General features: G+C 38.6%; 2 protein-coding genes across 6 annotated transcripts; both read right to left on the bottom strand.

Moving 5' to 3' along the window:
• Positions 1-1,030: 1,030 nt before the first annotated feature.
• On the bottom strand, positions 1,031-15,212 carry LOC135945811 (ecdysone 20-monooxygenase-like). 5 transcript variants are annotated; one of them, XM_065493695.1, is made up of 11 exons: positions 15,055-15,212; positions 5,556-5,676; positions 5,264-5,443; positions 4,758-4,956; positions 4,472-4,665; positions 3,463-3,658; positions 2,671-2,833; positions 2,432-2,598; positions 2,153-2,231; positions 1,616-1,834; positions 1,031-1,557 (listed from the first exon to the last, which is right to left on the bottom strand). In XM_065493695.1, the coding sequence occupies exons 1-11, from the start codon at positions 15,169-15,171 to the stop codon at positions 1,450-1,452; spliced, it is 1,743 nt and encodes a 580-aa protein (XP_065349767.1). In that variant the 5' UTR covers positions 15,172-15,212; the 3' UTR covers positions 1,031-1,449. The 5 variants fall into 5 exon arrangements, with proteins under 5 accessions (XP_065349767.1, XP_065349768.1, XP_065349770.1 ...); XM_065493696.1 differs by lacking the exon at positions 15,055-15,212 and adding an exon at positions 14,216-14,270; XM_065493698.1 differs by lacking the exon at positions 15,055-15,212 and adding an exon at positions 12,513-12,577.
• A 2,006-nt stretch (positions 15,213-17,218) lies between these two features.
• Positions 17,219-23,132, bottom strand: LOC135947149 (uncharacterized). The gene is made up of 8 exons (XM_065495788.1): positions 22,727-23,132; positions 22,549-22,666; positions 22,320-22,497; positions 21,156-21,341; positions 20,853-21,097; positions 19,648-19,854; positions 18,931-19,123; positions 17,219-18,876 (listed from the first exon to the last, which is right to left on the bottom strand). Exons 1-8 carry the CDS (start codon positions 22,892-22,894, stop codon positions 18,732-18,734), a joined length of 1,440 nt encoding a protein of 479 aa, XP_065351860.1. The 5' UTR covers positions 22,895-23,132; the 3' UTR covers positions 17,219-18,731.
• Positions 23,133-24,020: the final 888 nt, after the last annotated feature.

The raw sequence follows: 24,020 nt of genomic DNA, 5'->3' as shown, positions 1-24,020 counted from the left end.
CGTTCAATTACTGCTATACCCACTTTCATACGTAATGTCGCCTGCAAAAGTCGTGGTTAGGCAACCCTACGGTACATTCGTGCTTAGCCAGCTGTATATCCATCGGGTGAGGCACGTAAAAATAACTCGTCACTGCCGCTGCGAGCATATGTAAAATAATACATTATGCCAAAATGCATCAACTAAAAAATTATTTAATTTTGTTTTTTTGTGTCTAGGTTGAAACATTTTCAGTCTTTTTAAGTTTCTTGTAATACCTAACACACTTTTAATGTATGGATGAAATATTTTTGGTAAAAGCAATCTAATTAATATTATGAACATTTTTTTTCTATCCATTAGCCATGACTTTGGGAAAATCCAAGAAACGAGTTTGTTGTTATTGAAAAAAAAAATCAAAGATAATTTGGTGCTTTTCGGGGATTTAGAGAGTCAATGCAGTTTCCTGAACCTTTATTAAAACAAAGGCTTTCCCCGTTTTGGGAAATCCAAAACAGTCTGTGTTAGTGAGGATGATGGCGTTGAAATAAAAACTATTATTTTCTGGTTTATTTTTAATTGCTTGTTAAATAATTATATGTTAAGAAAATCAATGATTAGTTTTTTGATTTTATAGTTTCCTCGCTCTTGTTTTGGTTTGCATGAGAAATGATACTGCTCTTTATTGCCATTCATCCAGCCACTTGGATGAACGGCCAGCTAGCTTGGCGGGTCAACTCAATGATTCTTGGTGTAGGTCGGGCATTGAGATCATTAACTCGAACAAGGACTGAGAAAGCCGTTTGTTCGTTTCAGAATCAAATTGAACTTATGCAGTATTGTAATTAATAGGCTTTGCGTCAAAGGTTATGTGCTTTTCTGAGGAGCAATCAATGTAAAATTAGATGTAGCAGCTGTTTAACTTTGATAATCAAACATATGTTATTTTCTAAACAAATCAGAGGGGCCTGTCAGACTGTTGCACATAGCAGAGCCAGTGTCGGAATAATTTATGCCGTGTGAAAGTTGCCGAGTAAATAAAATCCATTGGTTGTTATAAATTATGAAATTTATTTTGTTGCTTACAATACAGTGTACAGAGGATATAAAATTATTAGTTGCGAATCAGTCATGCTCCTTACTCCATGCAACATCGTAAATTTATCAAGAAATTTAGAAGAGCATTAAGCAAAGAATTGATACATCTCATTTTCAACATAATATAATTCAGTGGGGTCATTCGATGTTGTGGCTGTGTAGGTTCTTGATGTCGAAAGTCGGTCACAGAGATGACAAAACTTGTTGAGCAATTTATGAGTCAATAGAGAGCAACGGACTGTCACATTTAGGTTCCTCCGTCGCGTCTCATTTTGCCACAGAGCTCAAATCAAAATATTTTACCCTAACTTAAAAGTGATAAAAGTTTTTTGTGCGCTTTCATTTTAAAAATACTCTCGTTTATAAAATACTTTATATCCTCTCCTTAAAATCGATAGTGAGTTGGCCAGCCGGGGCCAACAGGAACTTGAACTCCAGCTCCAAATCTTTCTCGCACCGCACTTCGAATTGACGAACAACCTGAACAAGACAAGGCATTTACTAAATTCGACCAAATAATCACTAGAAATGTGCTCACGGTGGCTAGGAAGATGTGCAGCATCTGCTCGGTGAACTTTTTGCCCGGGCAGATTCTTCTCTGGAAGCCGAACGGGCTGACGAGGAAAGGGTATTGCACCTTGAGATCAGGATTTGCCTCTACTTCAGACGCGATCCACCTCTCGGGAATGAATTTGTCAGCCTGGTGGAAGTAGTTCTCGTTTTTGCAAGCCGCACTCGTGTGGCACAGAACTACAGACTGAAAATTTCATCGTATAAAAAGTTAATTAATGCTTTTATGGTCTAGTTAACAAAGAAATTTTTTGTAAAAAATTTATTATGCCGCAATCAGGTCAAATTTGAAAATGATTTAAAGCTGTTGAAATAAAATTTAAAATAATTTATATTTAAAAAACATGATAATTTCAAACTTTTTTTGTACCGAAATGTTAAGTTTCAATCTTCAGTTTAAAGAAAGTCATAAAAAATGATGACGCGAGATTTATACATAAGATTTAATTTTTTAATTAAAAATTAGCAACATACTCGTAAATTAAAAAAATTACAAGATTCTTACCCACTCAGGAACTTGGTATCCGCTCAAAACCATTTCGCTTTCCACGATTCTCGCTATTTGAGGAGCCGTTGGCAATATTCTGAAAAGGTTTCAGATTAAAAACCAAAAATGTAAACTCCTTTTCCTCTAGTAAAAAGTTAGGCATTTGCTAATGGATCAAAATTGAAAAATTTGTATTTTTTTGTACCTCAAAACTGATACAAATTAATTTTTAAACGTCGTCTGTAATGTAAAATGTTTTTTTTAATGAAGCGTAACAAGAGACAACAAGGAACCAACCTGAAATATTCGTGGACGCACGCCTTGAGGTATCTGGCCGAATTAAGATATTTGGCTGAGATAGGTTCGTCGGGCTCGAGCAGGTTGTTTATCTCCTCGTACAGCTTTGTCTGTGCGTCCGGATTTTTGGCGATGAGGTACAGCAGCAGCGAGAGCGTGTTCCCTATCTGTGGGAGAGAAATGCGGGCCAAGGTCGAATACAAATATTTGGGGCTGATTGAAATTAATGAGATACTGACCGTATTCATTCCCGACGAGACAAAGTCAACGATGCTCGACTTTTTGTCTTTGTCGTCAAGGTCGCTGCGTTTTAGGATGCCGATAAGGACGGTCTGGGCCGCCTCCGGCTCGTAGCTCTCCTCGATCCTCTGCAACGCTGGCTCGAGGTACTCGGAAGCCAATCTGCAGGAGAAAAACGAAAAGGACGGTTAAAAGTCGAAATCTTTGTCAACTGGAAATGCTTTTAAATCTATTCCCACAAAACTGAATGAAGCAGTTTTTAAGGGCGCAAAATTTAAATTATACAAATGATTGCAGCCACTTGATTATTTAAAATTAACTCTGTTTTGAGAAATTGTTTGTTTTAATTGCAAGGAATATAAAAATACGAGTTTAAAAACCGCATGCTGTGTACTGGAAAAAATGCAATTTTAACTTTCGATACACAAATAGCCAACTGAACAATTAATGAAAAATAAAATTTAAAAACATGGAAAAAGTTAAACCGCAATTTAAATGCATATGAAATTTATTATAATTTTCCGAAGTAAAAAGTTATCTGATTTGTAAGAAATTTAAACGAATTGCTTTGAAAAAATTCATCTCTGGCCTCTGCAGTGACCCAATTTTGACGTCTCTGTAAAAATTCAAAATTTTTAAAATCTCCAATTGTATGAAATTCTATTAAAATATTGAACTCAAAATCAGATGGAAATTCATGATTGATCGATATCTTACAAAAAACTATTAATTATTTTTTCACTAATATTTTCACATTAATATTTGTCACTCATTGTTATCGAAATACCTACTCATATAAATCTTCCTCGGCTTTGGCCAGTTTTTTGTATGTGCTGTTGGGGAAGTACCTCCAAAGGGGCAGGTTGTAGTTGGCCTCATTGAGCGCTTCAAAAAGGCAGTTAGTCGCCTGCGAAAGCCGCTTCACCCTGGGATTAAGCTCGTCTTCGAGGAAGCCGACGCGACAGCCAAGCCCCAGCAAGCAGGTGCCTGTGACGTTAATGTTAATAATCTTCGTCGGGCTTAATTAATGCGCGGACCGCGGGAGCAAAAGCGCAATTGATGCAAATGAGCAAGTGAACTTAACCTCTCGTGCCTTCTAACTAATGTAAATTGGCGCCGACGAGAGGCCTAACGGTGCTCACGTTGGACAGGTCATGTGCAGTCAATTGTTGCGATATATGTATAGGAACCCTTGTTGCGCGTTCGTCTCGCGATGAAGAGCCAGCGGCCGACCCGGCTATTCGCCCATGTATCAGAGCCGTAAAGCGATTACCCATTTAATTTTGCGCCATAAAGTTTTCGCGGAAGGCGAAACATTTTATTGACTCCAATGAGAACAATAAATATTATTTTAAACTACTAGGAGCTGCCAGGCGTAAAGAAAACCTTGGGAATTGGAGCAAAATCTTAGTAGTAAAAAGATGATCTTAATAAAAATTACGACGCTTAAATAGCTTAAATTTAAATCGTGTATTTAGTAAGTTTAATTTTCGGATGTTAAAATGATGCTAAAAATTCTAATTTCACCACAAGGGTGCCAATTACAGAAGGACTAGACTGTTAAAAATTGAAATAGATTAAATCGGAAAATCAATTTTTAGAGAAAAAAGCAAGTTTATATCAAATGGTTGATTACTTTCTACACCAGCCTTAATTTAGCTGTTTGCTTTTTCAAATCAATATTTTACGAGATTAAAATTTGATTTAACATTCTCGGTAGCCTTCTTACGTAGCAGTTGAGAGTAAAAATCTTTTCAGGTCTATTCAGCCAAATTTGACCAGGTAAAAATCGGTACTTACTCTCAAAGCCGAGTTTTCTATTAAGTTCAATGATGTCTTGGACTCTGCCGGTGTCTGGGTCCCTCAGCTTGTTTATTCCGGCAATGTAGTCGATTGCCATGTAATTCACATCGGCGATCAGGTTCTGGATGACGCGGGTGTTGACCATATCGTGCGTGGTGGACTCGCGCAAACGGTGCCAAACTTTTCCTTGCCTGACCAAAACCAAAGGAAAACAGTCTCAAGTTTCTCTTTCTCCCATAGGCTTCCACTAATGAGCTTAACGTTTGAAAAATGAATTACTCACTCGTTAGTCAGGCCGCCATCGTTGTAGCGTCCAGGCGTATTTTGTCGGTACTTGCTGACGATCCCGTTTGGCGGCCGAAGGGGGAATTTTGAGGGAAATTTAATTAACTTCTCAATGTCCTGAGCTGAGCAAGTGCTTATTACGGGGTAGTTAAAGAATGCCTCCTCCTTGATCACTTGACCGTACTCCTTGAACATGCCTGAGAAGAAAGATGCGACATAAAAATAAATCGACATTGGAGCAGGCAAATTTCGTGTTTGTCCGCAAACAAACTAAGCAAATTTGCTCAGCGCTAACAAAATCTGTTCTGAGAAATATTTTCGTTTGTTTAGATATTGAAAACTAATCAAATAAATCTTCTGCTGTCATGAGAGCGTGAAGAGGCGTAAAGAAGTTTTGCAGATAAGGACTTGCCATAATGAAAATGACACATCAGTCAAAATTAAACTAAAAGCCAAGGTCGTTCACGGCAATCGAGATAAACAAGAAGGAAATGGCAAACTAACTTTGATAAGCTTCGTGAATTTTGGTGATGGTGTAGCGGCCAAAATATTTGTTGTAGATCCACCGTGTGCCGAAGATGGGAAGAGCGACGGGGCCGGGAATGTCCTTCAGGCCCGGCAGTGCCACCCGCTGCACCGCGAACAAAGTCTGCTTGTGCTTCAAGGCAAATTTGATGTCGGCAGCTATTCATAGGTGGAAAAAATCAGTGTAAAGGCTGTGTCTAAAGCAATTTCGGAAGGCAATTCGTGTTCTTTTGTTCGCTCCAGTTGTCCAATCAGATGCGCCCCGTCTTACCTGTGATCATCTTCTGCAGCCAGATGAGCAGGTGTCGCCAGGTGTACTTAACAGGCTCCCAAAAGGCGGCCAGCAGCGTGGACACGAAGGCTACAATCAGACGCATGGCTCGACGCTTCTCCTGCAATTGAAAACATCGTCAGATTGGGCCGGCAATCTGTGTGTCGCATTCAGAACTGCGCTCGCCTTGCACTTATCACGTAGTTTGCGAGTCAATGTCAAGGTCAAAATTCAAGCAAACACATATATACACAGCTCGCGAGCACTCACACAGGAGCTGCTGCTGAAATCTAATCTCAAAAGTGGCGGCGGCTGAATCATTTGCTTTTTTTCGCTCACGGGACTTGCGAGTCCTGTTCGCGTGAAATTTCAATCTGCAAATCGCGTGTAAAAAATACACGGAGTAAACTGTCGCGTAAATGTCTGCTGCTGAGCTCATCAAAAGGTTTTACGCGAGTTTGGTTGCTGGGTCGGTCACCGAATCAAGGACTTTATTCCTTTCCTTTTACTCTGAAGATATTTTAATTTTGAACGCGAATTTGAAAACTGTTTTCCAAATCAAACGACGGTTTTTTCATACATCGCTTGCTATAGAGGAACAATTTTAAAGTGCCTCGATCGTCAGCTTTTGCTGAAAATTTTGCTATTTTTAGTCAGCTAAAATCGAATAAATCACAAATATCTTGTTTCAAAAGCTGTCAATATTATAGGAAAAATTAAGACACAGTTTTCTTTTCGTTCATTTTTAATTTCTTGTCCTTGGAAGTGTTCTAAAAAATCATCTAGCTTTTGTGGAGTCAAGCAAATACATGAAAATAAATAATTCAATATAAAATGCATGTGCTGGTTCAATTTACATTCCAAAGAAAATTATAATTTCCCCTCCCCCCAAAAATAAAAAAAAACTTTCCGGGCATTTTATTCCATCGGCTGAAAAAACAACAAAGAACGTTTCAATCCCTCTTTGTCTCATTCTTTTCAAACAAGAAACAAGTATTCTAATTTTACAAGGCAAACAGGCTCTTAAAGAGGGCATTAGCCTAGTCCACACATCCTGGAAGGCCTAATTTATTACACTTTAAAAATTTATTTACGCATCGCCATTGCCGGCCTTACAAAAGGATTGTAATGCCGCAAGTTGCAAAAAACTAATCAAGCGGAGCTAATCAGTAACAATAAAATAATAATTTAGACTCTCGACGAGAGCTGAATCAGTTTGGCGCGGATCGACAGGAGATAAACAAGAAGGTCGCGCGCGCGATTCATCGCATCTTCAGCTGCACGTAAGGTTAAGGCCGAAGCAGCAGAAGTGTGCTCCTGTTTCGGCTCACGTGCGCATTCCATCACCGCCGATCGAGCGAATACCGCAAAGTCTAGACATCGTGAACATCAGTGTTCACGTTCATTACTACATTTATTAATTCGTGTAACCGCAGGAGTGCCGGCTCAGCTGTAAATTCGGGGCTGAATTATATTACAAGCCGGGCCGGAACGCGGCGGTTACTGCGCGCACTTCCATGCTGGCTGGCGTGCGGCTTGCTATCATACTTGCTGCTGGCATGGTCAAGTCATTGAGTCTAAATGTTGTTGTACTAAAGAAAGACAATGCCATATTCAAGTTTCTGGATTGCTGACTGAGGAGGGGTAGAAATAAAACAAAAGAAGCGTCAGCATTTAGCAGCAATTTTAGCAATCAGGGCAATGATTTTAAGTTGTTTGCTATGTCAGCTTGAAAAATTCATCTTTGAAAATACAAAAATAATTTTGCAATGCGCAAAAATGCACCACTTGTTCACAACAAATTGATTTATTTATTGCTCTTTTAACTGTTCAAACTCTCTGTTTGTTGCCAGGTTATAAGCTTTATGGGCGGTGCCAATTCAGGAAAACGCGGAAAAATTGGTGTTTTTTTGTGCCAAAAACCAACAGTTTTTTTTAGAAAAAGTAGCCGGAAAAATAGAAATTTAGGGTTTTCCACATTTCCGAATTTGACCTCGAAACGAGCTATATGAAAGATGTTATAATTATTACATTTTTTTATAATATATGTTTTTGAAATTAGTGCCAATTGCATTGGTTTTTAATTAAATTTCTCTTCATTTTACTTTTCTTTGTATCTTCCTCTTTTTTGTCGTTTCGATACGCTTTAAGGAAAACTTGACCATTATAAATTCAAAACTCTATCAGTGCTTATTAAAAAAGGTATCAGATTTCATTAAACAAAATTCATTTTAACTGTGTAAATTACACTCCAAAGAATAGAAAAACTCTTTAAATTTAATTGTGTTGATACATCCCTAAACACACGCAAATTTAATGACGTTTTACTATGGAGATTTTAAATTAATATAACACAAAAAATTGGCAGAGAGTATTTTGATTTTCTTTTGTGAACATCCAGAAAATAGACGAAGCTTGAAATTGCTAAATTATTGTACTTACTTTGTTATTGAAGCACGAATAATTCAAATTTAAACCCTTCTTGATATTTCTCAGCACGTGGTTGCAGAGCGCCTTCTGTAGCGTTTGCTGGTCGTAGGGAGAATGAAACGTTAAGCTTGTGGATTAAAGAGCCTAAGTTCATTTTACACGCTTTTTTCTGTGTTGTGGGGGTGGGGACGAAGGATGGGTATAGTGGGATTACTAATTTTTTGTGACGAAGAAAAGCCTGAGGGTATATTTTTTCATTGTTGCATTGCTGTTAAAATTTTTTAATTTTTTTATTTGTATCATGGTTCATCATAGAGTGAGGCTTTCGATTATTTTTAGATTAATTTATAAGCGTTTTATAGGTTTAGCTGTTACATTGCCAATTTTTCGGCAGAGTTTGCATTATTAATTCTAGAGACTGTATTTTGTGCGTAATTTGAACAAATAACCTCAATTTTTATCTATTAAGACTAAGAGGCATTATAATTTTTGTTATTACAGCTTAAAAGAGAGAGAAAAATATTTATCTTGCATTCTATGTTTAGCCAAATGTTCAAGCAGGTTTTCTTGATTAATTATATGCGAGAATTCCGTTACTTTGTCACTTGGCCAGTGTCTGCAAATCCCAGCACTGGTAAAAAACCGTTTCGCGCGGACGCCCAACTAAAAGCAATATGATATAATACGTTCTTCTTCTCAGTTGCCAGCACTGGCCGTGTGGCCGTGTGTAATGAAATCGCATCGACGAGGTTTAATTGGACATTATAACAGGACCTGAGATGTGATCGGAGCTGCTGGGAGGAGTGCCCGGCCAAAGCCGCGGCTAGCCAAAGCTTCTGCACAATTGCGAAGTGTGTGTGTAAAATATACGCGGAGCTTGCAACCGGACAGAAGGAGCGCTCGCGGAGTCAATGAACGAGCGAGATCGAGCTGCCCGATGCCAATGATATCACAATCAACGCGATTCAACGCCCAGCTGCGACTAACTCGATACAAAACACTCTCCGAGCCCAGGTTGATTCGCCCTCCAGCTGCCAGCGAACCCTTTTGCACTCGTCATTGGACGAGAGAAAAATATTCGCGTCTATTTCTGTGCAGAGAGATCAGCCACGTGTTTTTCAGACAGCTTCTTGCGCTCTTTTCGAACAAATCAAGAGTGACGAGCGTTAAAAGGGTTTATAATGGACTCGGGTTACGTGATATTAAATAATGCAACTTTTACACAAGCTAGATTTTTTTATTAAATTCGTTTTTGGGCAAGATTTAGTGTCATTTAGCCCAACAGTAAATTTTCCTAAGTATATACCCCTTGTTTATTTTTTTAGAAATCGGTTTTAAGGGCACTCTTTTAACAAAAGAAGCTTCATTCATTATCAGGGGATCATCGCAGAGATGTAAAAAATCAGATATTTTACCTCTTTGTTCTGAGATTGAATTAATGTTCAGGCTTTCAATTGCACAACAGTTTTGAAAAGCATTTCGTCGTATTTTCAAAATTCATAATTATATTCCACAAACATCTGAATTTCCACTTTATTTTTTTTAAATTCGTCTGTTTGATAATTTGGCTAGGCTATCAAAATTTGTTGGAAAAAAATGTTAAATATTTCAATTTTTCCGCGGATTTAAGGTGCAATTAAAATTTTCCATGAGCACGCCCCCGAATTTTTTTTTTTAATTTGCAAATTACGTACATTTTGATTTGTTATTTCTCAAGAGCAAATCCATTGGACGTGTTTTTCAAACTCAAAAAAGGGCTAAAATATTAAAATGATAGAAGATTTCGTCCAAATTTCAAGAAATAATATGGAACTGACTATTAAATCGTTAAGCTAGCCTGAAATCCACTAAATATAATTAATAACCCACAAAAGTTGGTTTTATTTAAAAAATATACGTTGCGACCCTCAGGGTCAAGTCAAGTTCAGGCCCTGAAGGTTTCACCTGACCCTAAAAGGTTCCATTTAGATCCTGTTAGTTTGCCGTAGTAAGTCAAACACCACAGAATTCAAATTGTCGATATCAGGCGTAAAAGGTCAGACTAAAAGCGGAATCATATTTCAAACTTCAAACATGAATAGCAGTTTAACTAAATACTGTGAGTAAACCAATGAAATTTGATGAACTTATGCAGAATTTCACAGCTCACATTTTGTTCCAGCGACTCGAAAAAATCTATATTACACTGGAAAATCGGAATTACGAAAATAGGTCGAAAGAGGTGACCTTTAACCTAACTTTTTTCTAAATTTAAAAGTTGTTGAGAATCAAAAGTTATAGGGTGGGAAGTGAAAGTTTCACGTTGGTATAAAAAAAGTTACATTCGATCTCTCTACATTGAACTCTTATTATTATTGAATTACCCAAACACGGGGTAACCGACCACTTTTTTCGACCTCTTTCTCCTTGATTTGGTTTAGTAAAAAATTCCACCGTTACAAAAAACCATCCAATTTCTACCCAGTCTCATGTGGAATTGCTATATTAAATGTTTGAAAATTAACCTATTTGAATTCATGTAGGAAGACTTAAGCTTCCACTTTGTTACTGCAATAAAAAAATCGTACAATCGCTTCCCAAGTGGTATAAATCAAAGAGAGAGGAAAAGAGCAGCCTCAGGCAATCGAGCGTTCAACCGGAATTAAGAAGTAGCGTGGGCGTCTTTATTTAGGCGTTAAACGTGAATGAGCTCCACGCCGCAGACAGCGGAAAACTTTCAAAGGTATATCAATCGTAAAAAGATCGCTGTCTCTCGCTCCTTTTGCACATACACGTTGGGATAAAAGTTCATGCAGTAAATGTCTCTCGTGAGTTGAAAAATCTCTGCATTGATTTAAGTCCAAGTCGCTGATGGCACACTTTAGACATCATCAATTCATTTTCTCCGGGCTCGAAAAGGAACTTTCGACGCACATGAGCTCAGCAAAGGAAGAATAAAATTCGAACGTTCATGTACTTATTTTGTTTAGCAATACTTGACTTACTACGCAATACCTGGTTGAAGACGACTAGTGTAATTATAATTAATTCCCAAAATGTTTTTGCTGGATGGTTAAAGTGTTATCTATTCTGCAATTTAAGCTGTTGAAAATTTGGACCCTAAGACCTTTATTTAGTGTATTATGGCTAAAATAAAATAATTATATTTCATTTCATAGAAAAAATTATATTCCATACAAAGCTTTAAAGAAAAATCTCAGATTTTCGATTAATTTTTTTCGACAAAAACTTAATTATTCTATTGACTTAAAAAGAAAAACGTTCAAACGAGGCAAAATCTCTTTTTGAAATTCTTAGTTCAAGGCCAGGAGTGCAAATAGATAAATTAGTCCTTGGGAAATGCACATGAACGGTTCCCAGGATGATAAACTCCTGTTTTCTGCGGTGTATATCCACATAGAAAAGAAGACTAAATGAATGGTTCACACGACGAGCTGAGAAAGGCATGATAGAAAAGTTGCGAAAAAGCCTTTTCTCATGCGCACCGATTTCGGCTTTTGCTCTGGGATTCGCCGTTTTCTGCAGATGATGGAACGAATACATGAATCGTCGCACGGAGACCAAACACATGCACGAGAAAAAACCTGTTGCACGCCGAAAGGTCGCGTCCTCAAGGTGTGTGTATTGTCTCTCATTGCAGGCCGATTACGCGTGCGGCTCTTTTATTTTTAACGCGGTTTCTATATAACTCGTTAATCCAATGTTGAGAGCAGAGTCTGGCGCGGATGCACGGCCACTTGATTGGTTGGCGCTGGTCGCGCGAGGTCACACCAATTTTTCCACCTTAAACGGCTAATTTGGCCGGAAAAACGGGGCGTAATAACAATAATCACGAGAAGCGTTCGAAATCGGAATGCACCCGCGACCTTCTTCACTATACTTCAAGTTCTCCTCTCGCGCTACAAATATTTTTATGGTGGTGGACGAGCGGCAGTGCATTTTTCCAACTGTTTTTATGCACCAGACGCCGCACCGGAACGGAACATATGTATATACGTGCGTACGTGTTTTCCCAGGGACGGCCGGGGGCGCGACCAGAATTTTCAAAAGCAATTATTTTCCTTTGCTGCCTCCACATCGCCCCAATTCCCTAAATTTCCTTACAATATACCGTATATTAAATTTAAGGTACGTTCCCATTCACAGAATGATATGTAATAGTAAAAGTGTGCAGCACAGAGTGAAATTTCAAAAGTTATAATAATAAATCGTTTTGCCAAAGATGAAAACAAAGCGCCTTTTACCTGTGCTGCGGATGGAATTGATGAGCGACAATTTTTAAAGTGCACACTTTGTTGCAGCCAGGGCACGGATGTTGCCGAGGAGGACGACTGCACACGAGACAGGAATGAGAATAAAATAAAACCGGTGGCTCGTGCCGGCGCTGCACTTTCCAATCGATTCGTTTATACATATATACTTTTTTGTTCAAAAGTGAAATTCAACCGTTGGATTTTCGACCTCTAAAGATCGAAGTCACGTTTTGAACAAATCAGGTTAGGAGTTAGAAAAAGTGAGTTTTCTTACCTTGAAATTTTATCTTCATTCACACTCGTGGCACATGTAAAAGCTGTTTAGGAACGACTCGCGTTAAATTGATTCCCATTCCCACCTGCGAGAACCGTGTAATTAATAAGAAAAATATCCTATGCCATTGATGAACACGATAAACCCGTTTGAATTACGAGTATTACTTAACTAGCTTATAATTTACTACTGAATGATAGACGCTTATTATGAGGCTATTTTTCGGACAAAATGTTTTAATTTTCAGTTTTGGAAATCCGTTCTCACATGTGAAAATTTCTTAAACTATAAAAGCTCTTGGACATTTTTATCATTCGATAGTTTTCAGGTTAAACTGTTCTCGGTAATCTCATTTGATAAATCTCGCATCTTTTCTGTTCGTGTCTCTCTGTCCTTGATGAAAGTAAAAAAAAAAAAAAAACACCGAGAGTCACGCGTCGAATAGAGGAGATAATTTCATGCTTCTATTTTTGCTCGAACGTATACCAGATAATTTTCTGCAATAAAATTAGGTGTCCCTATAATCAAACCGATGGGCGAATCTCTGTCATTCAGAAATCCGCTTGAGTGAATTGTGAACGAGCTCAAATTTTTAAGGTTACGCCATTTATTATTTGATAAAATCGGCTCCAAAGTTTGCATATTAATCAAGCGGCGAGCACACTCCCCATATTAGAAATCATGATTTATTTCGACAGAAGGTAAGTTTAGCTCTTAATTCGCACACAACTGGATAAATCGCAACGAGAGGAATCAAAATCAAGTGAATTGGCAAACACCGATTAAATTTTCGAGAAATTTGGGTCATCACGAAAAAAATTAGTCCAAGCTTAACTTTTACCAAAGCTGTCGTTGAAGTTCCCAACAAACAAACAAACACGGCTTCAACGTTTTTGCAGTTTTTTAAGCAAAGAGAGAGAGAGAGAAATTGTGATTTTTCTTCCAAAAATGAATTCTCACGCGCACACACCGTTGGACATATCCATATAGATCGCGACAAGAGAAATCAAGCGCATGAACATGGCCAGGCCGAGTCATTTTTTCTAGGTATTTTTCTTTGTCCATTTATGATAATTTAGCTCTGTTTAATTAATTTTTTTCTCAATGTCAATGTCACGAACTGTTGATTCATCATACCATAATACTATACTTGCTATACAGCCAAAAATGACCGATATATGTTTTTCATTATTGTCAACCGTATACTATTTTCACAAAACTATGGGGAAAAATGATGAATATAGCCAGTGCGGATGCGGAGAGAACGAAAGATTGTTGTATTTTGGTTGGTTTTTGGGCAAATTTGTCAAAAACGAGCTTTATATTTTCAAGTTTTCCCTATTTTCTAACGTCTGTTTATTCGAATTTTAAATTTGAGGGGTATTATAACACCTAATATGGAAGGCAAAGAAAAACAGGCTTAAGTGCTGGACGGTAAAATTAACAAGCCCATTCGATAGCTTAATTGCTGGTATCTGTTACTGGTTCGCAAAAACTAACAAGGTGGGGTGTTTTCTTTTTCCGCCTTGTGCAAAAGCAATATCTTCTCGCGCGAGAAGATTGAACGAATGTGACTCTGCAATTTTTGAGCGGCCGCAAAAACAATGAGAGATGTGAGGCGACGCAAATTTTGAACAGGAAATTCAGTCTGAGGAGAGTATATTCGGTTTTCTGAGTGAGGGGCAGTAACAATTAAAAAATACCTCGTGGTGCTCCATGAGAATTGATTGGCACTGCGTTTGATGGTGCGGAGCAAATCCACTCTTTAATAATATATATAGACAACCCTCTAACTGCACGGCCAGCAGGAACAATGCCGGCTGCTTGCTTTTGTTTCAGTCTTTATATTTTTAGTCAGTTATCTAGTTGCCACTGCTAGGCATTGTGTAATATCAAGTATTCGATTTGAAATATTTACTGTACATTTGATAATGAAACTAAAAACGTTATCTAAAGCGACTATGAAAACACTATTTTGATTTATACACCGCCTAAAAGCCAAATAGCGCAGGCTCTCATTAAACAGAAAACACGTTGCCGTGCGCACTCGAAAAATTCTTTTTTTTTGCGCTTGACTCCTATAAAAATATTTAAAGGTGCAAGGTTTTAGGCCTTGACACACACGTCTCGCCACTTTTTAACGATACCGGCCGCTTAAAATCCAGTGTCGCGCGCGCGAGAGTGGTTCATTCAACTGACGTGATCATTCAAAGGTTAGCAAACATCTCTGGCGCGATACGCATTTTCAAAACTCGATCACCTTCCCACAATTAGACTGTCTATACAGAATAATCTTATCGTAAATTTACGTATTTCCCAATATCACATGCAGCTCCGCCGAGGACTTTCATTCAAGAAGCCAAAGGGGTGCAGAGGAGCAGCGCTTTGAATTGAGCCTAGGAATGCTCTCTGGACAATGAGCATGGCTTAAGGGTGATGTAAACAATCAAACAACAAAAACACGGCACGAGAGCATGTTTGGAAGGGTTATATAGTCTAGGATCATAATCCCAAACTGCGTGGTGCTCTAAAAATATAATACCTGAAAGAAGGAAAAAAACAAGTTCCAAGACAGCCGGGGCCCAATTGTTTTTTGGAGTGGTTGCGTCTTGTTAAACCAGGGTTGAGCCGAAGGTGCTCTGGCTGTCTGTCGGCGCATGCACGTTTTCTGTCAACTGCTCCTGCTGAAGAGCCAAGGCAGAGTGAGTATGTGTTAGTGCCTAGTGTCCGTGTGTGTTGTTGTTGCGCCCCTCCTCGGCCAGCGGCAGGCGCATCTATCTCTCTTTCTCACTCACTCACGCTCTCTGCGATCATTCGGTCCATTTCGACTCTCAGTCGCAGCTCCTCAGGGTCCTTTTCACCACACACTCGCCTGGGCAAATACAACAAAGGCGGCGGGCAGATGTGAATTTCAAGGTTCCCCTGCTGCCTCTCTGCTCTTGCAGTGTCCAAATTATATTGTTTTCTCTCTCTCTCTCTCGCGCGCGCGTTTTTTTTTCTTGATTGATTTATTGCTTTTCTGGAAATTCGAGCAGAAGCGATCACCTTTCGTGCAGAACTCAAAGGTCCGAGCGCGTAATAACAGAAAAGCGCCAGACGCCTGCTCATAATGCGATTCATAAAAACCTGCGGCAGAAAGGTCTGCGCCACCTGCTGCGCCTATAATGTTGTTCGGTCCATTCAATGGGGAAGGAAAAACATCGAGGGTGCTGATGGGCACAAATAATATTGAATAAAATGCTATATCCTCTGCACGGTTTTGGACCGTTGAGCATGAAATTCAATATTAAATAGTTTACAAGCGAGAAAATTGCTTTAAAGGCTTTAAAGCGGAGAGAATATTAAAAAAGACGTGAAAAAATCAAAGGAGGGAATAGCTCAGACTTTTTTCTAGTAGAGGAGGATGATCACGGCTGTGAGATTCACGCGTTAAAACTTTATTGAATTTTTCTACTTTTTTGATACGATTTGTTTGATCCTAATTCACATGTATGTGAAATATCTTTCATTGTTGCCATTAATTTAAAGGAGCATCACATTTCTTGAAGATTATTATCGTAAGAGAATAAGGACCTAATTTTCAAAAGAAATCTTAATACAATATATAAATACAAAATACACCCACATATCACTGGCTTCTCATTTATAATACAAATTTTGAGCTTTTTATATCTTTGCTAAGTCGCTGAGCAAAAGCATTTTGTAATTACCCCTCCATTTCCATGTTTATCTACGTAAAGCAGGCCGTCCTGATATCGGAGTTAAAATATATTTTATTTTGTGTTTGGGAAACCCCTGTTTAAAAACTCAATTGACAGCAGGCTGAAAATGTTTGGTTCCCCCTCTCGTTTATTGTTATTTTTAGGTATGAACGCTCATTCCTATTTTTCAGCAGGGCATTAATGCGTCGCAAACAGGTCGCTGTAACTGTTCGATTTGAAAATGTTTTGCCTGAGTGATTAGAGGAGGTTCCACATAAATCCTGCCCGTAAGTTGCTGCGTAATAAATGGAAATTTATTTTGCCTCGTTTCTATCCAGCTATATATATATATATATATATATATATATATATATATATATATATATATATATAATATATTATACTTTTAACGTCGCACACATAATGATTTTTCCGTCATTGAAGAGATTCCGTTAGAAGGCAGGGAATAAAAATCCAAAGGAGTAGAAATTTTCAGAGTTGAATTCTGGATCATTAGTGATTCTCACCATGGAAAATAATTCCGCGTTTAGTATTTAAGCGCTGCTCTGCTGTAATTCTGCCTTCAAGGGGACTTGGAGCGCACAAACTGCCATGCAGGTGGAGCGCACATTTATTTTGCATCGCATTTGACTCTGAGTGTGATGAAGAAATACTTGTTGAATTTTTTCTTGAAGCATATTCGGTTGCGAAACAGGCTTTCTTGAATTGCTGTATTGGCCTTCATAAATTTTTCAAAACATTTTCTCAGCATCAGGAACGTCAAATAATTATCACCGCAGTTCGAAGAAAGACAGGAGTCGCGGAAGACGTTCATTTTAATCCATTTGGAAAACCTTTCAGAAAGAATACAGTTATCTTAACTAGAAGGCCTTCAAAACATTTGCCAAGAGCGAAGCAACAATCATTTGTGTTTATTTGTTTCGTCTGAATTGATGCTCATTATAATGCTCTAAATAAGGAGTTAAATTAAGTAAAACGCAAACATTTTTGTCCGGCATGCAGGGTATGCTGCAGCGATTTAATAAATAAATTTGAGCACAATAGTGGTCAAAGTTGATTTTGCAATATCTCAGTATTGGAATGTACAGCTTATTACGTTGTGTGAATTCTTATTAACGTAAAGAATGAAGTGAGATGATTCAAATGATGAAATTCCATGTTATAACATTTGACACCAGCAATCACTTATGCAGATTTGGTTCAAAAAATATAATTTTTAGTGACCTTTCAAAGGTCGCGAAATCTTTTACCAACACAAAAGAGACTAGCAAGATATTATTGCAAGTTAAGATCACTTATGAGAAGCAAAAAGACAAGTACATACACGGGGATACATTTGTGTATAGATGGCACTCGACTTGATTGGCCTTTTGCGCATTCACTGATACAGAGAAGTTTGTGCTTGCATGTTACACGCAAAAATAATTTTGATTTGTGGGAAAAGCATTCTAATGTTTGGATTAGGATTTTCAAGCAAAATTAAAACGTTCAGTGGAGTAATGGGTCACAGGTAGCAAAATCACTCTTTATGAAAGAGATAAAATATAAAGAGAACTTCAAAGATCAACAAAATAAAAAGCTGCCATCAGAAGTGATTTTTTGTGTTTAGAGGCGTAAACATATTTCACCATCGCGCGCAACAAGTTTTAGGCACTTTTGCTTCGATTTCTTATCCTTAAATTGTCCAAAATATTTCAACGTGATTGACCAAACAGTTTTTATTTAAGAGTATAGATGTTAAAAAACTAGATATATTAACTTTTTGATATTGCATTCCCCAATAATTTAGGATAGAGAGCTAAAGCCAAATGTACGAATTAGCTCATCCAATTTTTCAGGAAAATTGGATGCAAAGCTTGTGTGCTATCCGATGACAAACACTGACTTTCCGAGAAATCTAAAATTAATTCCAAAGAAACATTTTCTTGGAGCTATAATTATAGCATACTTCATTGTATAGATTTATACAAAATTTGCATTTAAATGTTTTCAAGCGTTACAAATATTTTAGAACATGGCAAAGCGTTGATGTTTTTCTGTCGGTTGGTCCCATTCCAATAAGTATTATAAAACTTTTTCATAGATTAATCAACATGACGTCGCTCTAAGCATACAACTAGACAGGGGCGCCATCTGCTAATAGATTATTATTCTCGCAATAATGGCTTCTATTCTTACTGGTGATTAAGAGCAAGCGTGTCCATCTTTTAATTTTCATCACGAAAAAAAATTGAAAAACGCTGCTCTGTGAATAAGTTTTAAATCACCAGTTTTGATTTGGAGGCACCTGAATTATACTCATGGACGCAAATGAATTCAGTAGACAACAAATCCTCAACTTGAAAAAAGCACGAAAATTTAACGGCATTCAGTCAGTCTGTCAGTCATATTTTGATTTCCCAGTTTTAAGATACGTTCTAGCAGCTATCAAAACCATAGTGAAACTTAACTTCAAATTTAGACTTGCGCAAAAGGCCAACAACAAATTACAATAGTATCACCACCAGTTAAAGTAGCAAGGGCGAGAGAAGGAGTTTGGAGAGAAAATCGAGACGAGGGAGTTGTAGGTGGCGACTGTGCCTCCGAATATCCCCAGGCCGATCATCTCGTATATGAAGACGCGTTCATGGATAGGAATCGGTCTGAAATAATATGAGGTAATGAAGAGATTGCGGATGACGACGATTGCAACATACCTCAACTGAGGCCAAGGTCCAATTTGATCGCACAGCTTCATGTAGCACAGCGGCGGAAGTACAAAGGTTAGCAGAGTTATGGTGGATCCGCCCACCAGTGACAAGATTTTCCCAAACTGAGGAATGCTCTCAGCCATGAGAACCATTCCTAGAATCAAACTTGATCGCAACCACAGCCTCTGACGTCCAAATTCTGAAAATTACAATTACGCTTGAGATAACATGATCTAGATTGATGAATATGCAGATAATTTCAACATTATCCTGCTTATTAATACCAAGAAAGATGTCAGCTTTAAAAAAACAAATTTGGTTAAATTGATATCATCAGGAAAGTGGCCACTTCCGTGAATCCCGTGTTTTTACGTTTATGGTTGTAAATAGATCATGACGCCCTAATGACGCAAATGAACATTTACTAATGTTGCGCGCTTTCACTACAATCTAGGATTATACCGTGCTCTTGTGCATTCAAGACGGATTCTAAAATGAAGTATTTTAAACCAAAATCAGGCAGGATTGAAACTGAAATAGGAATGAAAATGCCCTGAAATTGTGAATGAGCTAAAACACATCTGGCCAATTTTAATTTTGTTTTTCTTTTGAGACGATTGATTCAGCCAGTTTCCAATTAGCATTCAGAGCAAACATCAAACATAACATTCAAAAGATCAATTTTTCTTCAATGAGATGCAAGAGAAAAGGATAAAATCTTACCGTGAGGGACGTTCATGATATGTTCCAGCTCCTGGCTAACTGGATTCGTGACGATCAGAAATGCCAAAATCAGGTGGCAAGCCATCAGAAGATTGGCAGCGTCCACCAGCCAGCTGTCTCCTAAGGTAAGGGCTATGTTTGGGGAGACAGTTTCCCCATAAACAAGCATCCCTCCAATCGCCACCGGTAGGTATAAAACCATTATTACTGTAATATAATGGTTTAAATTAATAAAAGATTCAGGATAAAATCATCATGCGAAAAGCTGAAGAAAAACCTGTTTTTTTGCTCTTTTTATCCCTGTCCGAGGACCGGAGGACCGGGAAGGGCGCGCACTGCACTAGCACGAATGCTGAAACCCGGGTCCCAATAACACCGCGAACGGATAACATGGGCGTACCAGGCCGCACAGGGACCCAGCCCACTCAAGGGCCACTTGCCTCCGCACCGAGGACTGCATTGAAACGCTAGACATTCGTCCCGTGAAGCCAAATCACGCATGCTGGAAAGGTGCAAACCAGCAAGTAGCGAGTCGGCGCCGGTGCGCCTCCCAGCCCGTTGAGCAATTTGAGCATTTCGAGTCACTAAACTAACCACTTTTTGCCATCTCTGACATTGAATAGCCAGTATTAGATCTCCCAACTGCTCAAATACCTCACATTGCTTTGACACTCCTGAGAGTGCCTTAACAATGCGAGCCAACAGGCTGGTATAAAAAACGGGCTGTTGAAAAATTTCAATCGTAAAAAATTAGATAAGGATTTTAAGTATCTCGTTATAATATAATGGCAAGCACTGCATGTCTGTTCAAAAGCTAGATTATTTTAAAACCTCTGCTCAGCACATCCCGTGGGCTAGCTCATCGGGTCCCAATAACACTGCCGAGAGGCTGCAGAGGAGTTTGGGCTCAATGTAGCCATCTTTTTGCCTCCCCACACCAAGGTTTTTTTATATTGAAGTTTGAAGTGCCATGTCCCTAAAGCCGCTGGAAAGGTGCGAAAACCATCAAGTGGCGAGTTGACGCAAGTGTGCCTCCCAGTACATTGATCTATTCAAGTATTTCAAGTCAATTAACTAACCACCTTTCCCATCTATGACATTCAGCAGCTAGTTATTGATCCTCGTAATTAAAAAATATTTATCATTGCCTCATTTGGCAAAATCTGATTATATTTCTTAAAGAGTAGTGTGCATTTAACTCTTACGAATAAATCCAACGGCCACGCTGAAAGGAAATCTGCTTCTGTCCAGCATGTCATTCTGTATGGTGGGGAAGGTGGAGGCGCCCCCGAAAGAAAAGGCGATGGTTCCATAGGCCATGAAGAAGTTGGCGAAGGTGTGCTGCCTGGTGTTGCGGTGGATAGAGAACTGCATGCCGTCAATCATGATTTGCGTGAACATGAAGAGGCACGAGAAGGCCGTGGTCAAAAGAGCACCGACCGCTACGCCCCTGCACACACAGCCTTGATCAGATTTGGGAGCTTACAGGGGTCAGATGGACAGTGTACCAAAAATCCTTAGGTGAACCCAGCCACATGGCTGGCAGTAGGAAGGCTGCAAGGATCAGCACCCAGGTGCATGGTCCGATGGGGATGAGGCCCTTCAGTAGGTCATCAAGTAGCTCGGCCGCCAAAATCAGGTAGACTGTGCCAGCTCCAAATAGTGTGATTTGGACGCAGGCCGACACAATTCGACTGAAAATGAAATTCTCAAGCAATACTTTTTAATAGTTCTGAAATATATTAGGTTGATGCCAAAATTAATTAATACCCGACTTTCCCGACTAAAAGAGGAAATGAAAGATTTATCCAAAATGTAAATCATTCAATTGGTCTCAAAAAGGAGAGTCAAAATTTAAAGCATAATCATGATTTAACGAACACTACTTGCTTCCAAATTCTATTTGGAGTTCATTCCGATCTGAAATTCAATAAGGTTGTTTTAATTCATTTCGAGCACTGTTACTCCCTAACAGTCAAATCTGATATCTTTGCATGGCTATTTTGATCTAATCTTTTTGCCAATTAAGGACTTCATAATGTTCCTAGTCAGGAAGACGTTTTTGTAAACAAAACTTCTTTTCCTGTTTGAGAAAGGCCATATTTCGTCGTAGTGCTGTAAAAATTGCGCATAGCTCAAAAACTCAAATTTATATGTGGCAAGAAAAGGGCAACAATCAATTTGACAATGAAAATTTAGGTGTTTGTTGAGCTGTGCAAAATTTTTTACAGCACCAAGATGATTTTCCCATATAATTTCACTTTTTAGCGGTCTATTTTTGTTAAAATTCTGTTCCTGGCGATACTTGAAAATATTGATAGACGATTGCTTCTAAATGTACTAGACAACAGATTTTGAACGGATTTAATTTTATACGTTTACAAATATAAGAGGTTGATCATCACAAAACGGTGTTTTTTGTTTGGTTTTCTAACATCTAACTCGATAGCATTGCAGTAAAAATGTTTTAGTTAAAAAGCTAAGTGTCCATAATGTGAAATAGTCTGACCCAACAAAGAAAAATAAATAATGTTAAGCAATAAAAAGCCTCCTTGTTAGGACGCTGATGTTTAATCTCTTTGAGTAGAACAAACACGTTTATTTTTGTTTGACACAGCCAATTGATAAAGTAATTTTTCAAAAAGACCGATCGTAAAAATCAATAAACTCACCTTCCCCAATCTCCAAGAGCCCTGTGAGCAATGCAAGCGTAGGGATTGCGCGTCTGAAGGTGCTTGGGATAAATTTCAGGGTACCTCTCCTCCAATATGGTCCAACATTTGCCAAGCCTCGAGCCACCATAGCAAGCGACCAGACTCATGAGCACAAGCAAAACTGGCCCGATCCATCCTTAAAGAAAAATTTAATTTTTATTAATTTATGTATTTTATATTTTCATACCTGAGTCGACGAGAGCCCTTGGTAGAGCAAGCACTCCACTCCCGGCCATTTCACCGGCGATGAATAGAGCCGCTGTTGCGGTGTTGATGCCAAAGTGGTTGCCGCCAACTTCCCCATTCTGAAATAAAAATCCGTGAAGCACGGAGGCTGGCTGAAATGTTTTATTTAATTTACATACCTGCTGAGCGACATTGGAGACGTTATCGGGATTCAATTTAGGTGGACTACTACTTGCTGTACCGGCGTTCTCGGACGGGTCACTCGACACTTGCGTCCAAATCGGCTCCCTTGTGGTGCCAATACTCTGGTAGCTGTTCCTCGATTTGCTCAGGTTTGGCCCACTCATTTTCGTGTGTATAACAAGTTTTAAATGGGAATTTCTCGTTGACTGAATGTTAAAATTTGCGTCACAAGACCATCAAGACGAACCAGTCAAAATGACATCTCATTTATCCTCCTGTTAGACCCCTACTCTCACGATCATATCGAATGACAACTTTTGAGTACATAAGAAGGTTTACCAATAAAGATGAAATGATTATGTACTAAAATTCACGTGACTAGTATGATACACACACACACGATACACACTCCACATTACAAATCACAATATTATGATGCACGCATGCGCATTCCGGAAAAGTAATTCATGTGGTGATTATCAATCGAACCGGTATTTTTATGGAAATAAAATATGTAATGTTGCTTTGAATTTTGAATGTTTAAAATATTTTCATATTTTTTAAATGATAATCAGTCATTGACAGCAAAATGGGTTAGAAGTTTTAAAAGTTCATGGCTTGCATTAGTGTAATTCCATGGCTGATATTTATAAAATGGAAAGCCGAAGAAGGCCCCATGTAATTAAAATGTAATTTAAATTTCTCATTGATTAACATCCCATGAAAAATTGGTGAATCATGAAGCATAGTAAAATTCAATTAATAAATTTCAAGAAAATTTTAAAAATAAAAATTTCTGCAGAGAAAACAACCGGTTTTAACGCATCACCTCACTTTTCATTCTTAGCAGGACTTGAATAGACGCCATGTAAATGTGAAGTTAACAAATCGCTGAGGCAGCGGCTATTGCCAGTATCTGCGCGTGGCAGCGAGCGGCAAAAGCCTGGCAACGAAAATGCCAGGGCGGTAAATACCAGTATCTGCATTTCGTTGCCAAACACGATTTCGCTCGAAATCGTTTTTGTTCGGGATGACCGACGTCCTGACAAAATTTTACATCATTACAAACATAGGAAGCCATCTTTTGGGTGAATAGAATAACCAGAACAATAATACAGCCAACTAGTAACTCATGCCCAGGCGCGCATGATGTTACTTTTGCAACTCTAAATCTCGGGTTCTAAACATCAGAATAGCGAAAACTACCCACCGTTGGACTCGTCTCGATCTCCCCTGACCAGCTAAAGGGTTTGCGGGTGCTTACCCTCCATCCCTAAGTTGCTATACGTC

Source organism: Cloeon dipterum, chromosome X (genome assembly GCF_949628265.1).
Source record: "Cloeon dipterum chromosome X, ieCloDipt1.1, whole genome shotgun sequence".
In the NCBI taxonomy this organism is placed as follows: Eukaryota; Metazoa; Arthropoda; class Insecta; order Ephemeroptera; family Baetidae; genus Cloeon; species Cloeon dipterum.
The sequence above is the reverse complement of the archived record's forward strand: the minus strand, read 5'-3'. Positions and strand labels throughout refer to the sequence as shown.

Coding starts and splice junctions, on each gene's coding strand:
- LOC135945811 (XM_065493695.1), bottom strand. CDS start 15,171: ATGCGCCGACAGACAGCCAGAGCACCTTCGGCTCAACCCTGGTTTAAC. Junction 4,957..5,263: donor AATTCACGAAGCTTATCAAA/GTTAGTTTGCCA, acceptor CTTTCTTCTCAG/GCATGTTCAAGGAGTACGGT. Junction 3,659..4,471: donor TAGAAAACTCGGCTTTGAGA/GTAAGTACCGAT, acceptor TTAACGTCACAG/GCACCTGCTTGCTGGGGCTT.
- LOC135947149 (XM_065495788.1), bottom strand. CDS start 22,894: ATGAGTGGGCCAAACCTGAGCAAATCGAGGAACAGCTACCAGAGTATT. Junction 22,667..22,726: donor TCTCCAATGTCGCTCAGCAG/GTATGTAAATTA, acceptor TTTTTATTTCAG/AATGGGGAAGTTGGCGGCAA. Junction 21,098..21,155: donor GGTTCACCTAAGGATTTTTG/GTACACTGTCCA, acceptor CTGTGTGTGCAG/GGGCGTAGCGGTCGGTGCTC.